This window comes from Paramormyrops kingsleyae, chromosome 1, assembly GCF_048594095.1.
Source record: "Paramormyrops kingsleyae isolate MSU_618 chromosome 1, PKINGS_0.4, whole genome shotgun sequence".
Taxonomy (NCBI): Eukaryota; Metazoa; Chordata; class Actinopteri; order Osteoglossiformes; family Mormyridae; genus Paramormyrops; species Paramormyrops kingsleyae.
Genome location: NC_132797.1, coordinates 8,263,161 through 8,282,190, shown reverse-complemented (window position 1 = coordinate 8,282,190; position 19,030 = coordinate 8,263,161). Strand labels below are relative to the sequence as shown.

The 19,030-nt window shown below is 45.8% G+C and overlaps 1 protein-coding gene across 2 annotated transcripts in view; it reads right to left on the bottom strand.

The window, feature by feature from the left end:
* The window catches only part of sfmbt2 (Scm like with four mbt domains 2), a 55,892-nt gene that overhangs the window by 9,853 nt on the left and 27,009 nt on the right, over nucleotides 1-19,030 (bottom strand). For both annotated transcript variants that reach the window (XM_072707142.1, XM_072707120.1), the window contains 13 exons: nucleotides 18,248-18,349; nucleotides 10,649-10,796; nucleotides 10,062-10,144; nucleotides 9,259-9,382; nucleotides 4,748-4,861; nucleotides 4,042-4,084; nucleotides 3,327-3,394; nucleotides 2,790-2,929; nucleotides 2,561-2,670; nucleotides 2,092-2,267; nucleotides 575-735; nucleotides 221-481; nucleotides 25-150 (listed from right to left, as the gene is read on the bottom strand). In XM_072707142.1, coding sequence (XP_072563243.1) covers nucleotides 25-150; nucleotides 221-481; nucleotides 575-735; nucleotides 2,092-2,267; nucleotides 2,561-2,670; nucleotides 2,790-2,929; nucleotides 3,327-3,394; nucleotides 4,042-4,084; nucleotides 4,748-4,861; nucleotides 9,259-9,382; nucleotides 10,062-10,144; nucleotides 10,649-10,796; nucleotides 18,248-18,349 — 1,656 coding nt within the window. The remainder of the gene's footprint in view (nucleotides 1-24; nucleotides 151-220; nucleotides 482-574; nucleotides 736-2,091; nucleotides 2,268-2,560; nucleotides 2,671-2,789; nucleotides 2,930-3,326; nucleotides 3,395-4,041; nucleotides 4,085-4,747; nucleotides 4,862-9,258; nucleotides 9,383-10,061; nucleotides 10,145-10,648; nucleotides 10,797-18,247; nucleotides 18,350-19,030) is intronic.

The following is a 19,030-nucleotide window of genomic DNA, read 5'->3' as shown; positions in this document are numbered from 1 at the left end:
TAAATAAGCAGCGAGCCCTTGTACCTGTTCCTGGAATATCTTGGCAAGTGCTGCACAGTCGGTGGAGCGGATGAACTGGACCACAGCGGCCACCGTCCACTCCAGGGGGTTGCTATCCAGAACCAGCTTCTCCTCCTCCTCGTTCTCCACCTGCGACACCACGGGAGGTCAAGGCCCACCCCCAAAGAGCCGCCTGGGCTACCCGGACCGCTCTCCTCACCTTGGTCACCTGACGCTTGGCCGGGTGGTACTTCGCGGTGTCGCTGTAGGACAGGGAACGGGTGGTGCGTTTGCGGCGGGCGCGGTCCGAGCCTGCGGGGGCTCCTGGGTCGGTGCTGCGGCGCAGCGTAACAGCGCGGCGCGGACGCTGGCTCACGGACGCCTCCACCGACGACGTGTCAGTCAGGTCCCCACGTGGCTCAGAGCTGGTGCCCTCCTCACTGCCTGACTGGTCTTCGCCATCCTCATCTTCCTCACTGTCCTATAAGGGGGCGGGTGGCACATCCGGCGATGAGATCCCCCTCATGAAAAACAACAGACACCCCCCCTCAACTCCTCCAAAAGAGCAGCTGACCTGAGGTGACCCCACTGGAGTGTAATCCACTGCTGACGATCTACGCTTCTTCTGGACGAAGATGGATTTCCTCTTTTTCCTGCGTCTGGCCGGCTTGGAGATGCCGCTCTCCGGAGAGGCTTCCCCCACTGACGTCTTACGCTTCTTCCCATAGTAATAAGCTGTTAACCCCAAAGAAGCCGGGCTTCAGCAACGCGGTCCACGCAGGCATTGACACACTCGCTGTGCTACTCTCATAACATTTATAACACACATCATTAAAAACAGACAAATGAATCCCCTGGAGGAGTGACAAGCTGAACAAGTGACGCCATGTAATGGGCAGAAATGCAGTTCAGCAAGCTACTTATGATAAAATGTCCCCCCCAAGCACGTCAGAAGCGGTTTCGTATCAATAGGACGTGCTGTGAGTGTGCATGTGCGTGCGTGAATTGGACTCCGCCGTGATACTTTTGTGTTTAGGTGCATTTGCGTGGGTGCAGGAAATCACACCCTGAACAGGCTAACCACGTCTTCAGAAGAAAGCGAGCGTGGGCTAGCTGCTGCGCGTTTAACCGCCCGCCGGGACACAGGTGTGCAGCGTGATCTTTCCGGACGGTCACGGCATGGGAATGTTACCGCTGGGTGATCGGCTCGCTCACGCTGCATACTGACTGCAGCATGTTCCTACAACAGCAAAAGTTACTAGTGTTTATCTCCCTAAAGCAACATCCAGCTCCAGTCTGTCTGGCCAAAAGCCCTTTAAAACTGCCTGGGACAAACAGAAATGCCCCGTGATGCAGCGTAACCCTAACTTCAACCCAGAATGCACCTGGATGTGCCCCAGGCCCACAGTGACAGGAGCCGCTCTTTTCTGATCCCTCTTTCAGATGAGTATGATAATGTAATGTAATGAGTAACGTAACGTAATGAGGTTTCTATAATTCACGTTTTTCCTGTTCTTTGCATTCCTGCAGTATTCCTCTTTTAGTCTCTGTACTTAATTCTATATATATACTGTATTTGGTCTTTGTATATCTGCATACTTAGTGCATTTATCTATTTACATACTGAATTTGGTCTCTGTATTTGCTCATTCACTGTACTTGATCTCTGTGTAATTGCAGTCACTGTTTTTGGACTCTGTATTTACACACTCACTGTATTTGGTCTCTGAGTATTTGCACACTCACTGTATTTGAACTCTGTATTTACACACTCGCTGTATTTGGCGTCTCTGTATTTGCTCATTCACTGTACTTGATCTCTGTGTACTGTAATTGCAGTCACTGCATTTGGACTCTGTATTTACACACTCACTGTATTTGGTCTCTGAGTATTTGCACACTCACTGTATTTGGACTCTGTATTTACACACTCGCTGTATTTGGTGTCTGTGTATTTGCACACTCACTGTATTTGGACTCTGTATTTACACACTCGCTGTATTTGGTGTCTGTGTATTTGCACACTCACTGTATTTGGACTCTGTATTTACACACTCACTGTATTTGGTCTCTGAGTATTTGCACACTCACTGTATTTGGTTTTCGTCTGCACAGAGCAGTTCTCAGGGCACTTGTCGGTGACCAGCGTGGGGCTGAACAGATTGGGGCAGCACTGCAGCTTCAGGCAGACCTTGCGGCAGAAGTCAGACACCTGGTCTGACCTGCGCACGATCCTGATGGTCGACCTGTACGTCTTGCCCTTGTACCTGCAAGATGGGGGACAGCAGTCACTCGCATTGACACCAGAGGCTCTCCTGCACTCTAACCCGAACCCAATGCCTGGGAACACAGATTACCGGATTATACATGTATGAAAACCACATGAGATGTGTGCTAACTACATTAACTACACTTGTTGCCCGGACCAAGGTCACACTAGAGCTCTCATGGTCTGTCGCCTTGCGATAGCACAGCTTTCTGCGCAGCCTCTTCAGGAAGATGATGCCTGTTCTTCTGTACTGCTGCTCTCCCCCGCAAAACGGGGGTGGGGGGGGCTTACTTGGCTTTCAGCGTTTCCTCTTGGAAGTTCCACTGGGGGTCCTCCACGAGCTGCAGCTCCCTGAGCACACGGCCTGGCTTGTACGCTGCGTTGATCAGCATGCTGAGCACCTGCGGGAACCAGGACGTGGGCTTCAATGGCCGTGTGTTGGGTGAAGGTATCCCAAACCCAAAGACGAAAAGGTGGGAAAATGGTAACAGGGGGTTGTGGCACCCTTTTCCTCTCTCACCTCCTTGAGCACCAGGGTACATTTGCCTGGTCCCACGGCCTGGGGCAGCTCTGCGATGCGGCCCTTGTTCAGGTACGGCCCGGAGAAGCACCGATGGTTGACGAATATCTGGGAGCAACAGTACTTCCCATTGGTGGAGCCTGTGGTGTTTCAAACTCGAGTTTAGGGAAGATTACATCAATTCCACAAGTCTCCATATTGGAAATCTATAGGATATTCCGTCTGATAAATCCAGCAAAACTCCTGTTTGGTCAGAGAGATTTTACAGCAGTTGGGATGAGGGGTATCAGTCAGGACAATGTGCAGTCAGCTCAGGGATGGAGAGGTACAGGAGTGAAGCCTGCATTGCAGATGGCCAATAGGACTGTACGGGGGTGGGGCCTATGTCACAGTCAGCCAATAGGACCGTACAGGGATGAGGCCTGCATTGCAGATGGCCAATGGGACTTTACAGGGGTGGGGCCTATGTCACAGTCAGCCAATAGGACCGTGCAGGGATGAAGCCTGCATTGTGGCTGGCAAATAGGATCTGCTCACCTGTCTCCTGGACCTGTGTTGGACACACGACTGGCTGGCTGCTCTCCATGATCGGGGGGGGAACCAGCCTGCAGGAGGGGGCAAAAAAGAGGCATTTAACAAAGAAAACAAAAAATCTAAACATTTTTAACCTATGACTGAAAATGTTGTTATTTTAGTCCAGTGATAGTAGCGAAAAAACCAGTCAGTCGCCCATTATAGGGCACGAAGAGCAGAGCCCCCCAAGTCTGGGAGACACCCCAGGGTTAAACACTGAGCCTTAGTGCAGTCAGATTACTGTTATTAATAACATAATGTAACATAATATGTAAACTTCAGATGAGAAGTTGTAACATTTGCTTCAGAGACACACAGACTCCTTATGTCGTGAAATGGACTGTTAGCCTCCCGGCCTCCAGTAAAACAAGCCATTTATCATCAAGGAAGGAATCCATTTTTCAGTGAATGTAATTCTCAGGTAAACACACAATCTCTGTGCTTGAGATTGTACTCAGGGTGGGGGGGGGGGGGGGGGTAAACTAGGTCAATTCCCTGGGGAGCAGAGAGAGAAACGCAATCATCGGGCCTGGAGGCCGGAGGGCAAATGGAGTACATTGCAACTTCTCCAGAAGAGACCCCTCCCTGGGCACTGCCAAGTCTGCGGCGGGTCACCCTGCCCTGGATGCCCTTGCAGACACAGACATGCCCCCCCCCCGCCCGCCAATCCCGCACTTACTGTTTCTCAGGCTGCACCACCGCGATCTTCCTCTGCTTCTGACCTGAAACAGAGCAGGATTAAGCCAGTCATCACCCTGGCTTCTGTGACTCGCGGGACCCCTCATGCATGTGTCTTCAGTCCATTCACGTTTATTTAGCTGGTGTTTCTGTCCAAAGCATCAAGCAAGCAAGGAGAGCTTGGTGTTCTGGGGAGCAGCTGCGATTAAGAGCCTTGCTCAAGGGCCCAATGGTGATGCGATTACTCTTTGGGATTCAAACCCATGACCTATAACTCTTTGGGATTCAAACCCACGACCTATTACCATTTGGGATTCAAATGCATGGCCTATTACTCTTTGGGATTCAACCCCATGACCTATTACTCTTCGGGATTCAAACCCATCACCTTCCGGTTACAGGCACAGGTCTCTGAATCCCTGAGCTACATGTCACCCAGCAGGGTTTCCTGATCATCTTAAAAAAAAAAAATCAGCAATCCAGTCATCTGCCAGGTGGCGTTCCCAGCCCTCATGGATGTAGATTACATTTAGATTTACATTTGATTACACAAGATGGCAGCCATTGTGACAAAACACCGTGTAATGTTTGTAACAATGCTTGTTTGTATGATTGTGTGCTTAATCGCATTAGTGCACGGGGATGCCAACAGGGTATGTGGGTAGGGAGGCAGAGTCAGTGGGGCCGCATGGGCGGGGGGTACGTACAGACGGGCTTGTGTGGGGGAGTCAGTTGGTAACCATTGGTCTCGCACCAGCCCAAGGGGAAGATGGCCATGGACTCCACATCCACAATGCAGTCTGGGAGCGACAGCGACAGTCCTGAAGGACACAGGGGACACGGGGTCATGACTGGGCCAGCGAGACCCTGCAGTGCACCCCCACTGCTCACTTCCGTAGAATCACACCCCAGCGACGTCTTTGCGGCTGCATATTGAGGCCTGTGTGACAGTCACTGATCGAGTCAACTATGAGACAAAACCGAGTGTTACAGTATGTACACTGATGGTTAATGATTCTGAGGTGGTATTTAATGAATGGGCCACCAAACAGGTGGGGCTGCGTTTATCCTAGCGGCTGCCTGCACAGACTGTGCGTTTCACCCACTGCGATGAGGCCTGGCTGATAAAATCAGCTCATGCAAAAACAAAACGGAATTAACTCAAGAAAAAAAAATTAACTCGGGAACTGATTCTGCAATGACGCACTCAGTGAGATTTCAATCCATAAGATATTATCCAAAAATTCCCCGTGGAGATTAATTAAAAAGGCAAAAAGTTAAACTATTATAATCGTATGATTTCTCTACAGCTATCATGCCATCATTATGCATTTAATGTTGGTTTTTTTTTGTCAAGCATAACTTTAGATGCATGAAAACACCCTCCATAGGTGAGAGAATGTTTGAAGTCCTCATTACTGTCTGTTGCATTTTTTTTTAACCTAAAACATGATTTGATTTTATAAATTCTGAATTAATTAAATGCATAGAACACAAATTGCAGGTATTTAAAAGTTTTAACTTGTTTGTAGGACGTGAACAAGCAGGATAATCAGGTCTAGTAAGGGGGTAATTCAAATCAGGTGTTCCAGTCCATTAGATGGCGATCGGGTGCGAGTGTGATTGGCCCTTTGTTATAAACAGTGACTATGAAGCAGTACTGCCTGCTCTCTAGATACAGCTTGGAAGTCACTTCTAGCCCTCAAAGCGGTTTTGATGGTAATAACACTGGAAACATCTACAAAACCATTTCTATGATCATCATGACTGCACAGATAGCTTAGAAGTGATATAATGGTTTGCACATAATGAGTGAACAATACTTCTGGATGATATTAGGAACTTCTACTGAGAAATCTCAGGGTGTTCACCATTAGAATGATTTTTAACTGTTTAATGAATCAGATTACATTGTCTGTCGGGCTCCGCTGCATCTTCTGCTGTCATTGACAGGGTGGAGATTCGGTGGATTCTGCCGGGGAAGCAGGCTTCCGGGCCATGTGAAAGCAGGGATGGGGTGTCTGACAGAGGGAGCTCGACCCACACCCCCTTACGATCCAATCCAGCTACATGACAGCGCTGCACTGATTCTGTGTTCAGCACTAACCTCTTTGAAATCTCTCAGCCAGCAGTTAAAAAAAAGACATATGGGCACATTGTAGGCGACAATATCACTGCTTTGTCACTCATCCTATAATGCACACCGAGATAGATTGTCCAATAGAAATTAAACTCTGTCTTTTAATTTCTATTAGACAATCTATCCAGTTAAAATTGCTAACACTTGTTAGCATTAGGGAATTGTGGCGATTTTCATGTGATTATTACACATCATGAAGGTTTTACGAGGGGTTGCCAGTTGTCACGTATCTGGCGTGACACTCACGCTTTCAGACATGCAAGAAATCTTACGGCAAATCTACAGTAATCAATTACAAACATAAAATTAGCTACATCAAAAGTGTTGGGGTAGTTTGAAAACCCTAGACTATTTTTCAATGTAATAAAACTCTTAGATACATGCAAATGTGTGTGCATTCGTGCATTCTTGAATAAAAAAATCTCACGCCAGCCAGCTGACCAAAGTAGGCAACCCTGTTTACAGTCTTTACTTTTAAAACAAAGTTTTTTACTTCTAAACAAAGGCTTTAGGGTAGGTCATTACTTGTTTCCAGTCTGTATTACGATTTTGTGCTTTGGTGGTGCTCACTTAGCTTGCCTTTTTGACATTGAACAGAATCTCTCCTCTTTGAATATGCCTTCCATTCTCAGACCACCGTCTCCCATGATTTCGCTCCTACATCTGGTTCGCTCGTTCTCAGAGCGCTGTGGATTCCAGACTTGGCCCCTGTCCAGGCAAATCCTAACGCTGCACCTTACTATGATTGAGCAGCTCATGGAAGACAGCCTAAAATATCAATGAGCTGAAGCAGTGCTATTCGTGCCAAAACACCCCCAGGCTCATAAATGGGATTAATGAACAGGTACAGGAAGACGCTGATGTTATATGTGTTATGTGATCAGTCATTAACTGGTGCCAGGTTGGGTGGCCAGTTACCTCATAAAAATGTTTTGAATGTTTAATTAATTATTAGGGCTTAGATGAGAGGCCAATTTAGGTCAAAACAAGGCAGGAAAAAGAAGAGAAATGGTTTTTGTTCTCTTGCACTTCAGTTGGATGGATGGATGGATGGACTTCAGTGTAATACATAACTCAGAAACTTAACCAGGATAAGTGATACTAACCAGGATAAGTGGTCAGAGGATGGATGGATGGAAATGTAGTTAATGTATCATTTTTTTAGTTAAGTTGTGGTTAAAAGCTAGAGATTCGATACATACACAAACCATGAAATCAAACTGTAATTTCATGGACCATTGTGTAAAAGTAAACTGCACAGATACGGTGTTTGTATTACTTATGCAATATTTACTGTTGTGGATTGTGTTTTCTAGGGAGACAATTTGTCATTTATGTATAAGGCTTTCCAATCGCACCAACAAATTACAATTTAAGCGTGTAAATATTCTTTGGTGAGATCTTACACTAGCTAATGACCTCCTTAGGGGTTTGCACCGTGGAAACGGCGTTAAGGACTGAATCGGTTCGAGTTGTACGTATTCGTATTAATAAGACGCCAGCTAACGAAAGGCTGTAGTATTATGGGCTGTCCTAATGCACCTATCCCTCAGCAGTGTTAACGCCATATATACACAGAATGAAACTTCATAAACCACAGTCTCTTCCCCTTATAAAATGCATCGTCACATGCAAAAATAAAAATTAACAAGGAGGAGACTTCAGATGCTTTACCAAGCGATTAAATCGCTCCTGTGAGCACAGAGCCCATTAAACAGAAAGGAGCTACTGAGGACTTGTCAGCTTATCCTCATTCAGCAGTTCCAGTGGCAGGAACAGCTTGCCAAGTCCTTACTTGTCCAATGACACACAAAATTAATTCAGATATTAATTTCTTCTTTTTTTGCACCGGGAAACCCTATCCAATACTGCTCGAATGAGAACTGTGCAATATTACAAAGAAATTTCAAAGCTCCTTTTCAAGAGGCCTCTGGAAGTTCTACCAACAGAGCACTACTGGTCACCAGGAACCCAACCCAGGACCCAACCCACGTTCTGTGGCACGGAAATGTTATGGTGTGCATTCTTCCTGGCGGACTGCATCCACGACCATCAGACGGCCGCCAAGCCAGACACCACACCCCCCCCCCCCCCCCAACTTCCTACTCAACCCTTTATTCTCACAGCTGAGGTTACGCTCATCCTCTATAAACATCCTCCTTTAGCGTGATTTGCAGAGAGCCGAACCTCCAAAGTGCGGGCTTTTATTTTGAAATAGAGGACACCAAACAGCTTTTGGTGCTTTTAATTTGTTCTCATTGCATCGAGGGGGTGTTTGTAAGTGGGGCAGTCAGGATCCTGTGAGGTGAGACAGCTCTGAAAGTGGCGACAGTAAAACTCATTCTGAGACTAGAACTGAAACCAGTGATTTCCCCCCCCCCCATGGCAAACCTGGTTTTCTACATTCCTTCTGCTCAGAACAAACGGAAAATCACATCTTTCATCTGGCACATATCTTTCTGAAGCAATTGTAATTTTTACAGGAAAGCCAGTCCTTTTTTTACACTAATTATAAACCAGAACAGATGCCTACAATTCCATTTGGATTCAATGGCTGTGTATAACATTCACGTTTCCTTCACTTCCTGTAGTCTAAAAATATATTTTCCTTTCAAAATTCAGCAGTAGCACGTGTTCAGAAAAAAAAAATCCTGACAATTTTGCTCACAGTGTATATAAATCCACAATAATCTGGGTTTATTTACAAAACGGTAACATTTCCCAGCAGAGTCTGTTTTGAAACAGAGGAAGCAATTCAGTTTTATAAGTTAGAAAAATGAGTCTAACCAACTAAGGAAATAATGGCCAGTTTGGGAAGTTTGAGGAGTTTTAACAAATTTTTGTTGTGTGCTGGCAGGTGCAGACCAGGAGAAATCAAAGAAAGGCAATTTGATAAAGAATGTGGTGCATCTTCTAGTCTAAAATGTACTTTCTGGATAAGGAGTTACAGAGCAGTCAGAGTGACCCAGATGGTGTGGTCAATAGGATCAGGGAAAACATGGTAGACATCTGGTCCACGGTCACTAAGTGAGAGGCGTAACCACGGCAGTCGATGATGTCTCAGGACGCCAGACTCACCCTCGAAGCGGAGCCACAGCAGCCGGCCAGTCACGCGGGTGATGGAGGCCACGCAGATCTGAGAAGGCTTCAGGTGGTTCACAGCCTCCAGCCACATGCCCTTAGAGAAGCCTCTGGGCTTAGCCTGATGTGGAGATACGGCCATTATGCCGGGGACAGCAGGTCACATGCTACTCAACAAATACCAGGGCTCTGGAACCATCTGTACTGGGGCTGTTACTTTCCTAACCAGTGTTTCCCAACCCGGTCCTTGGGGACCCTCAGATACTCTGTGTTTTTGCTCCCGGGAGCTAGAAGGGAGCAAAAATGTGGACCGTGGGCAGAACACTGCCTTAAACAAGTGGCCATAAACTATAAAACTGCAAGCTGCACACTGGAAGTTCTCAACTGACATAATAATCTGCTGCACCAACCCTGAAGGAAAGTCAAATTCAAGGCACCTTATAACAAAAACCACACAAGCCAAAAAAAACTAATGATATTTACTAAAGAATACATAAAAAAATAAATTACTGTATTTTCAGTGTGGATTTACCACAGACATGTCCCCTAACTGCATAAGGACTCTGCGTATTTCTGCATATCTTGGACATTTTTTGCGTAAATCTGGGTTTATGTAATTGGATTTTATGCTAGCTCGAGCGCTACCTGTACATTGTCTTGGTTTAAACCAGCGCCCCTGGCAACAGCAGACCGTTTAACAATGACCGATGCACCTTTACTTCCAGGCCGAACGCAAATAAATTTTGGGAACATTCCCACAATGCCGAGAGGTCGTGTGAATGGGATTTGGGGGCTCTTACTTCAGGAAAACAAGAGTCGGAGGCGGCCTCAGTGCCACTCTGCTTCAGGTAGTCGGCCCAGTCGAAATCCTGCCCGGGGTAGCCTGGGGGTGAGCGATACAATCACAGAAACAGGCATGAAAGAGCCGCCTATCAGTCAAGGTTTCCACAGAAGCATGCAGACACGGAGCACTTCATTTATATATGACACGGTCTGTAACACCTGCTGGATCATAGATCCAGCATATCCAGTGCTGACCGCAAAAAACCCAGAGCACCCCACAGAATTCTCCTAATTAATCTCAGTCTTCATTAGCTCGCACTTATTCAGCTGAAAGATGCTGTTAAAAGAATCCCCGATTCTGACAGAAAGATCTCTGCAAAAGCACCAGGTGGTTTTTGGAAGTACCTCATGAAAAATGGATAAATGTACCTCAGGAAACCAAGACAGAGAAGAAAAAAACACCCCACCCTCAGTGGAAAAAAAAAAAAAGATTTCAAAGACAATTTCACATTTGTTTTGTGACGAGCGCTTAACGTTATTTGCAGCTGATCTGATACTTCCTGCGAAATAATCACTGGTAAGCTGGAAGTGGCTGGAAACGCACCTCTGGGCTTTTCCAGCGATACCCCGTTCTTAAGGCACCACTGTGTGGGCAGGATTCCTGGAGACTGGGCGTGGCATACCACCGAGAGGGGCGTGGCCTCGGCAGTGAGGTCATCCTCCATTACCTTGAAGTAGTACTCATTGTATACCTGCACGTGGGGGAAACACACACACAGTCAAGAGGCTGTTCACACAACAGATGTGAGGAATGATGCTGAGAGATAAAACCAGACCACTTATGCACCCAGTTCAAGTCTCTAGCATGTTGCAATCATTTGGCAACAACACTGAATTCATATTTATGAATGCGATTTCCATGAATACTTGTATTCTCTTAGGGTTTTTTGTATGAAAGGCTGCCAGTGACCTTTACGTGCAGAGAGGGCACTGAGGTCTACATAAAAGGGTGGGGTGAGGAAGGACTCCATCTAGACATGGATAGTGGAAGCCTGGGGTGAATCGCTAATAGCTCCCTGAGAAGGAACCCAAAGCCAGACAAAATTTTGAAGAAATCAGGGCAATGGAGGGACAGACCGAGGACGCAAGCAGTCACCGTGTTGTCATAAGCAGTGACGTGATAGGCAGTGACTTCTGTGACGTCTGTCACACCACAACAAATCAAGCAGGAAATCGGAAAGACATGCAGACCGAAGCCGCCAGGAACACGTGGAATCCAACAGAGCTGAAGTAGAGGCAAGAAGATCACAGGTCCAGCTTCAGCCTCCCTCCAGACCACCAGGAACCTCTTGACGGCTTGGATGTGGCTCTCAGATTCACACCACTGAGGCCCTACCTGCCTCCTACCACTACCTCCATGGCACCACACAGGAGAGCTGAACCACACAGCGATCGACCGGCAGTCCACAGGCCTCTGACAGGCCCAGGATGCTGCTCTACACCGTGGACAAATTCAGGTGCTCGTTTCACAAATTTATCGCCGCTCGCCGGCACGGCCACTTTTTCAGTGCTGTTGCTTTGCTACAGACTGTCGATCGTAAATAGCAAATGGTGCGACCTAGATGTGCACCGCCTGGCATACGACAGAGCCCGATCCGCTGGCTCTGGTAGGCGCTGGAGAGATTTCCTCAGCTGCAGAACTGAGACCCTGCGCCCAACGCTGACAATATGGGCTGCCTCTCCTCTTCAGTTGTGAAATCTTCCTCAAATATTGCATCCGCAAAGCCTCCCTATCCATAATAGAACGTTCTGCAAGGTCTGAGCCGGCTCCACCATACTCTGAAACCGCTTCTTCTGCAAGGTTGTCAGAACCCTCAGCACCTTGCTGTCCCCTCCCCTCCCGCCCAAGCCCTAAGAGGACCTGGACCCCCCACTCCCACTGCCACTCTCCTTACTGCACCCAATTGCTGCAGGGCTGCTATAAGCTGCTTTATTTACTTGCTCATTCAGCATTTGATTGTTTCTACTCCGCATATCCTTTGGTCTGTTGTTTGTATTTAAAAATCCAGTGAAGATATCACTGCTGCATTAAACCCTATGTTCCTTACACTACAAATAATCTGCAGTCTTGAGTTCCAGCTCATGTCTTGGGCTTGACTCAGAGATGTTCACGAGTCACAAAATTAGAGTCCGAATCAAGCCTCAAATCTCTGACTTAGAGTCCGAATCAAGCCTCAAATCTCTGACTTAGAGTCCGATTTGACATTACTATTTATCAAAGACTTAACTGCCTATCTGATTTTTTCTATTAGTATCTGATGTGACTAAATGGGAATCTCCTCTTGAACAGTTCAAAAACATGTCTCATAGTTCCTTAGGCTTATGTACTTTTTCAATGTAATTCCTGTTTCAAATGGCTTTCAAGCAATATGTTTTTTGTAAGAACTACGTACTTTTCTAATGTAGATTTTAAAACTAATACTTTCTCAAAAATAACATTATGATGAAGACATCCCTTGCAGGAAATTTTGCCATAAATTCCTTAGTTGGACTGTACGTATATGTGCAAATTACTGTGCTGACAGCACGTCAGACTGGCCCTGCTCTGGAGCCAGACCAAACCATGCCAAACTCCACCCCCAACCACATTAAAGTCATGTGATTGGCTAATGAATGAGTATAACCCAGACCCCGCTTGTCATGGTGCTAAAGTAACTGCATGTTAAAGCAAATCGCATCGTTCTAAAGCAAAAACTACAGTTAATGAATAAAGTCGATTTGTCTCTCAGCTCGTGTGTGCAATTAAAAAAACGATTATGCAAGTAACAATGCGGACTGCATGCTAAAAAATTAAAGTAATGTTGCAGCCCTGCTGCTCTTTTAGTTACGGGAGAGCGGTCAGTGATACTACTGTTCAATCAAATTGTTTGCTGGAATTATGTTTTTACTTTATTAAAAACCATTAAATTTGAATGCGTGACAGAACTCAGAATAATTTAAAAGACATAACATTGCACGCTGTATGCGGGGCATAATGAAGAGTTGTAAGAAAATACAGCTTGACTTGACTTGGAAGGCTACAGTATGTTAGAAATGGAAAGGTGTTTTTGGGACATATCTGCTAAATTATCGTATTTATGGCAAATAAGGCTGAACGATTTGAGGTAAATATCTAGTTGCCATTTTTCAACAAGTTGAACAAACTTCAGCTTAGCGTTTCATGTAACTGTTGACAAGACTTGTATACATGTATATTGTGCGTAGATTGTAAAACAAGAGTTAACTATAACTTTACCATACATCTAAGATTCCATGTACACAAATGCCCATTTGGTTAATATTCATAAGAGCATCATTAATATTCATGAGCAGCGCTACCTGATTGGTTGGTGAACGTGAGAACTCATTCATATTCAGATCCTGGACATGTCCTCTTTTTTGTCTCACCAAATATGGTAACCCTGTGCTTGGCACCATGTGTAACTCCATGTACATAAACCTCCTTTTCATCTCTATGTTGGCTCTGGGGGGGGGGGGGGCATTATTTCACAATGCTGTATAGCTCTGTTTAGGCTCCACACAGCACATAGACCGACTCAGGCACAGAAACTCTGTCCTTTCTGCTCTTCTCCAGGAAGAGCTTAAACAATAACAGGTATAGAGCAGTTTTGAAGAAAAACACTTGATGAGACAAACAACCTTTTCACAGCGGCAATTAACGAACGGGGACAAGGAACGGTCAAGTTGGGCCTAGTCTTTCGAAAGCCAGAGACTCTTAAAGAAATAAACATAATTGGCGATATACCTATAGAAGGAACTCTGTCTTCCATTAAAGCACTTTAACTAATTAAGGATCCGTTAGTTTCAACCCCATCTCAGGAAACGAGTCTTCATGTTTCCGTCGTTGTGCGTATCAGAGCGTACCGAGGATGGCTCGATTCCCAGAGTTTCCGTTAAAGGTTCTGCGAAGGTGCTGCTCCAGTTCCAAGACTAGAACCCGGAGCAGGAACGGCCTTTAACCAGGCAGCTGCACCCCATGAAAGACAGAGCAGATCCTGGCGGAGGAGCATCCTGTCACCGTTTGGACAGTTTCATCCTCCTGAACGAGGCTTCGTTCAGTAGATGTCAGACAGCACCGTCTGAGGATCACAAGTCCCACCTTCAGTAGAGATGTGTACTGCAGTACCAGAGCCGTCACTCTGAAACGCCTTCAGTTCACAGCACTTTATCTTCCGTTTTCACATGGCTGTTGGTTTATCATTAAAAATAATAACGCGAGATCGGCTACAGCTTGATGATTAGTTATAACAGTGATCATTTTTTAAGATAATTTATTTCTTTTTTAACTGATTTGGACATTTTGTGGTAAGGCTAATCAAACATTTCAGCTAGGCTTTCACAAATTTGTTAATGTATAACATTGCAACTAGGCTTTCACAAATTCTTTAACGTATTTTTTGAGATTGAGTAAATCATTCATAAAAAAGTCGGTTTGTGTTGCTTTTCAGCTCTTTTTATTCTATTAAATTATTGCACTACGTTTGTAGTCCTGTTTCAGACACGTACGGTAACCCTTCACTTTCGCCATTTGTGGTTTTGGTTATTCACAAGTTGCCTGTTAATGATTAAATGGGAATATTTCTGGAGTTTGCTGAAAGATTGCAGAGACTCACCGATGATGCGTAAGCCAAAAACAATAATGAAATTGAATCACATCACATAAATTCACTTAATATATAAATATTAGTGATACATAATATTTGTTAGTCCAAGTGCATATTATAGAGTTATTATGAAAAGTCTTGGCCTGGACCTCCATTCATTGTCTTGGCAACCAACCCTACGCTGACATTAGTTGTTTTTGTAACTATAGAATCTTGCATATCACGCAGTAACTTTTACATTTATCAGTGCTGTTAATTTTGCATTTTTAATAATGGGTCCTGCCCTGCGATGGGTTGGCCCCCCATCCTGGGTTGTTCCCCCGCCATGTCCCTGAAGCCTCTGGGATAGGCTCCGGACCCCCCGCGACCCTGAATAGGACGAGCGGTTACAGGAAATGGATGAATAACAGATGCAAAACACAGTGCTTCTAGGGGACCTTCCACCCCTAACCCTCACAATTGTGGAGGGGTTACTGTATATTCATTTCTTTGTTCCCATACATATTAAAAATTCATGTATTTAACACAAATTTCTAAGTTTTTACCCTTAGAGAAACTAACACGTGCCCTGCATCAAAATTCAGAAAAGTTGTCAAATTCATTTTTTTGTCTTTTCTAATCCTCCTTTACACACTCTACCCAGAATGCCCGGTTTCTATTTCTCTGAACCTGATATTAAAAATCAAATTAAAGAATTAAAAATTAAAAAGGTGAGAAATCATGGAAGCACTGATGAAAACTGGCTGAGCAGATGGCGAGAGTACTTTATGCTAAAAGTAAGAATTGTGAGTGTTAAGAAGAGCAAACTGAAGATGCACGGTGTCAGCCTGGGGCGAGGATACGGGGGGGGGGGGGGAGTTAGCGGCAGCCCGGGGCGAGGATACGGGGGGGGGGGGGGGGAGTTAGCGGCAGCCTCGGACCTCCGGGTCTGCAAGTCAGCGCAGCCCATCTGCTCCTCGTTAACGGAGTTAGTCAGTGAGACAGCTGGGCAGGGAGAGAGGAGGCGGAGCGATGGAGAGCAAAGGCTGCGCCAAGGTTGAGTGCTGAGATCTGCTGGAGGGATTCGCAGTGCTGTTTTAAGGTTCTTCAGCTTGTTTTTTTCAACAGGCATGTATTCTTCTGTTGTCTGCTGTGTTTTTAAAATAAAAACCTTCCGGCATTATAAAACTTCTAGTGATACACCTTTGTTCTGCCCTGTGCCTGTCCTGTGACTGTCCTCTGTACCGTGACTGTCCTCTGTACCGTGACTGTCCTCTGTACCGTAACTGTCCTCTGTCCTGTGACTGTCCTCTGTACCGTGACTGTCCTCTGTACCGTGACTGTCCTCTGTCCTGTAACTGTCCTCTGTACCGTGACTGTCCTCTGTACCGTGACTGTCCTCTGTCCTGTGACTGTCCTCTGTACCGTGACTGTCCTCTGTACCGTGACTGTCCTCTGTACCGTGACTGTCCTCTGTCCTTTAACTGTCCTCTCCCCTGCTATGTGACTGTCCTCTGCCTGTGACTGTCCTCTGCCTGTAACTGGCCTCTGTACCGTGACTGTCCTCTGTCCTGCTCTGTGACTGTCTTTTGCCCTGTGACTACTTTTGCTCTGTGACTGTCCTCTGTCCTGTGACTGTCCTCTGTCCTGCTCTGTGACTGTCTTTTGCCCTGTGACTACCTTTGCTCTGTGACTGTCCTCTGTCCTGTGACTGTCCTCTGTCCTGTGACTGTTCTCTCCCCTACTCTGTGACTGTCCACTGTCCTGCTCTGTGACTGTCTTTTGCCCTGTGACTGTTCTCTCCCCTACTCTGTGACTGTCCACTGTCCTGTGAATACCCGCTGTCCTGTGGCTGTTCTCTGTCCTGCCCTGTGACTGTCCTGTTACTGTCCTCTGCCGAGTAAAGTGTGGGATAGCAAATGTAATGACGGCTGCCACTAACGACTATTTTTCTATGGATTAATCTATCAACTATTTTACTGATTGGTTGATTAATCTAAATGATTAATTTTCCTCCAGAAGAAAAAACAGACCATTTAATTTAAGGTATTTAAAAAAACAACATCAGAGTGTTCTTGCAGGGCTTTACATAACGGACGCTGGCTTTTCAGCACTGTACGGATATTATTTTTGCCCACAACTCGATAACCAAGTTGGTAGTATGCCTAAAATACTAATGAGATGCGTATTGTGACACCCAGAACTTAGTAATCTGTATAAATTCGGCATATCCTTATGCCTATCAAACTTGTTTTGGAAGCAATAAGCACTGAAGTGGCACTGAAGAAAGGGACAGATCAGCAGCCACAACATTTTTAAAAGAGGAGAAATTGTGGAAGGTAAAAGCATGTTGGTGGTGTGGTGTTATTGTTTGCTGATTGAAGTCCAACGTTTTCATTTTTATTTCAGTTCGCAAATTATTTTCTATTATTTAATGTTCGTTTTTGTTCCAGTTTTACTTTATGATAATAATACGTGTTCAAACTTCCAATAAGCCCAATGCGCACAAACACACACTGGCACTGTCAATCTATGTAGAATAAGCCCAGATTTTAGCCTAAACATTTTCTCAAACACGTATTCAATGGAGATTCTAAGGTAGCAGGCAGATGACTTTATGGCTTTAGTAATGAGTGTATTTACAGTAGCAGCTACGATGATATTAAAAGCTCTCCATACTAATGGTAATTTAATAAACATAAATAGACAACACTTATGGTTGTTTTCCCTACTTTGGAGGTCCATCATGCAGAATCCGGCAGCGCGTTTCCCCTTCCGGTGATCATGCATGGTCCCAGTGCCGCTGTGGGATGCCATCGAACTTTGCACAGTGTAAAATCACCATTTTATTTTGTGATAATTTGAACTACTCCCATAATTATGTAGATATTAAATGGAAACATTTGTTATAATGAACTGAAGTGTTTTAGAACTCATAATGGTAATTTAATTAAAATAATAATTTAAAAAACGATGTATCGATTTAAATTATTGATGTTGACGCATTTTCAGCATCAACGTCATCGACTACGTCGACTAATCGCGGTTGCCCTAAATGTAACCCACTAAACCACTCCTGGACCTGGGCACACCACACCATCAATGTGATACCAGACCTATGAAACGCTGCTGCCACTCAGGCCAAATTCAGGCCCATCAGGTCTGCTGAAGAGCACATCTTGGGTGTAACCCTAGCAGCAACCCTAACCCTAAGGGGACTCTCCCGATCGACCGCCGGACCCTGCAAGCTCCACCGTAGGATGACCCCACACGAAGGCCGACGAGGGGAGCTGAGCAGCCGCTGAGATGAGCTTCCGTTTCAGTTTCACCTTGCAGCCGTGAGGGCAGCATCCAGCTCTGTTCCTGGAGCTCATCATTTATGCAGCGCGGGCCTTAACCGTCGTGGCTCATGTCGCCAGGCGGCTCTAACAGGCAAAGCGGAACACTGCAGGACGCATGGAGCATTGTACCTGCTACTCATGGTCGGGTTTTGGTCACATGACCCTTCCTGACAGACCTGGCTGTCCAATCTCTGTCCTTTCCGAGTGAGTTCAGCTCACCTGGGTTACAGACACGGGGCAGATGTGGAAGGGCTTCCCAGGAGACACCATCTCCAGCTTCATCCCCGTCCTGAAGGTGTGCTTTCTCACTTCGACGTGGTCCTGGAGCACAGGGCAGGGCAGGGCAGGGCAGGGTTTTAGCAGAAGTGCACACATTTCACATTTCCAGAGTAGACGCTCTTCAAGGTAATTGCTGCACTTTACAACGTGATTCTCCCACAAGGTCTGTGGCCAAAGCATTACTGTGATACCATTCAGGACAGCTGCCTGAGGTTCCACAGCATGGGAGAGAATAAGAGACTGGCAAAGCCAGAATGATGTGTGTCTGTCTGTGGGTGCATCTGTGGGTGTTTGTGTGTGTAAGCATGCGTGTGCCTGTGTGTGTCTGTGGGGGGTGGGGGGGGGGTGGGGGGGGGGGGGAGTATGCATACATTACATTGTGAGGACCAAATGCTGTGGGGACCATTTTTTCAGTCCCCACAATGGGAAGTTCAATTTTATAAAAATCTGTGACTAAAAGTCTTGTATTTTGTTTGGTTACTTATGGTTAAGGTTAGGGCTGGGTAGGGGTTAGGGTTGTCATTGTTGAAATTAAGGTTATGCTCATAGAGATGAATGGACGGTCCTCACAAAGATGAGTACAGGTCTGTGTGTGTGTGTGTGTGTGTGTGTGTGTCTGTAAGAAACTCTAGACTCACACAACATCTCACACTGAATATTCTGCCACTGTTCACCCATTTCCTGTCCAATGCGGAAAGCAGAGAAATGAGGCGGCAGACTGGG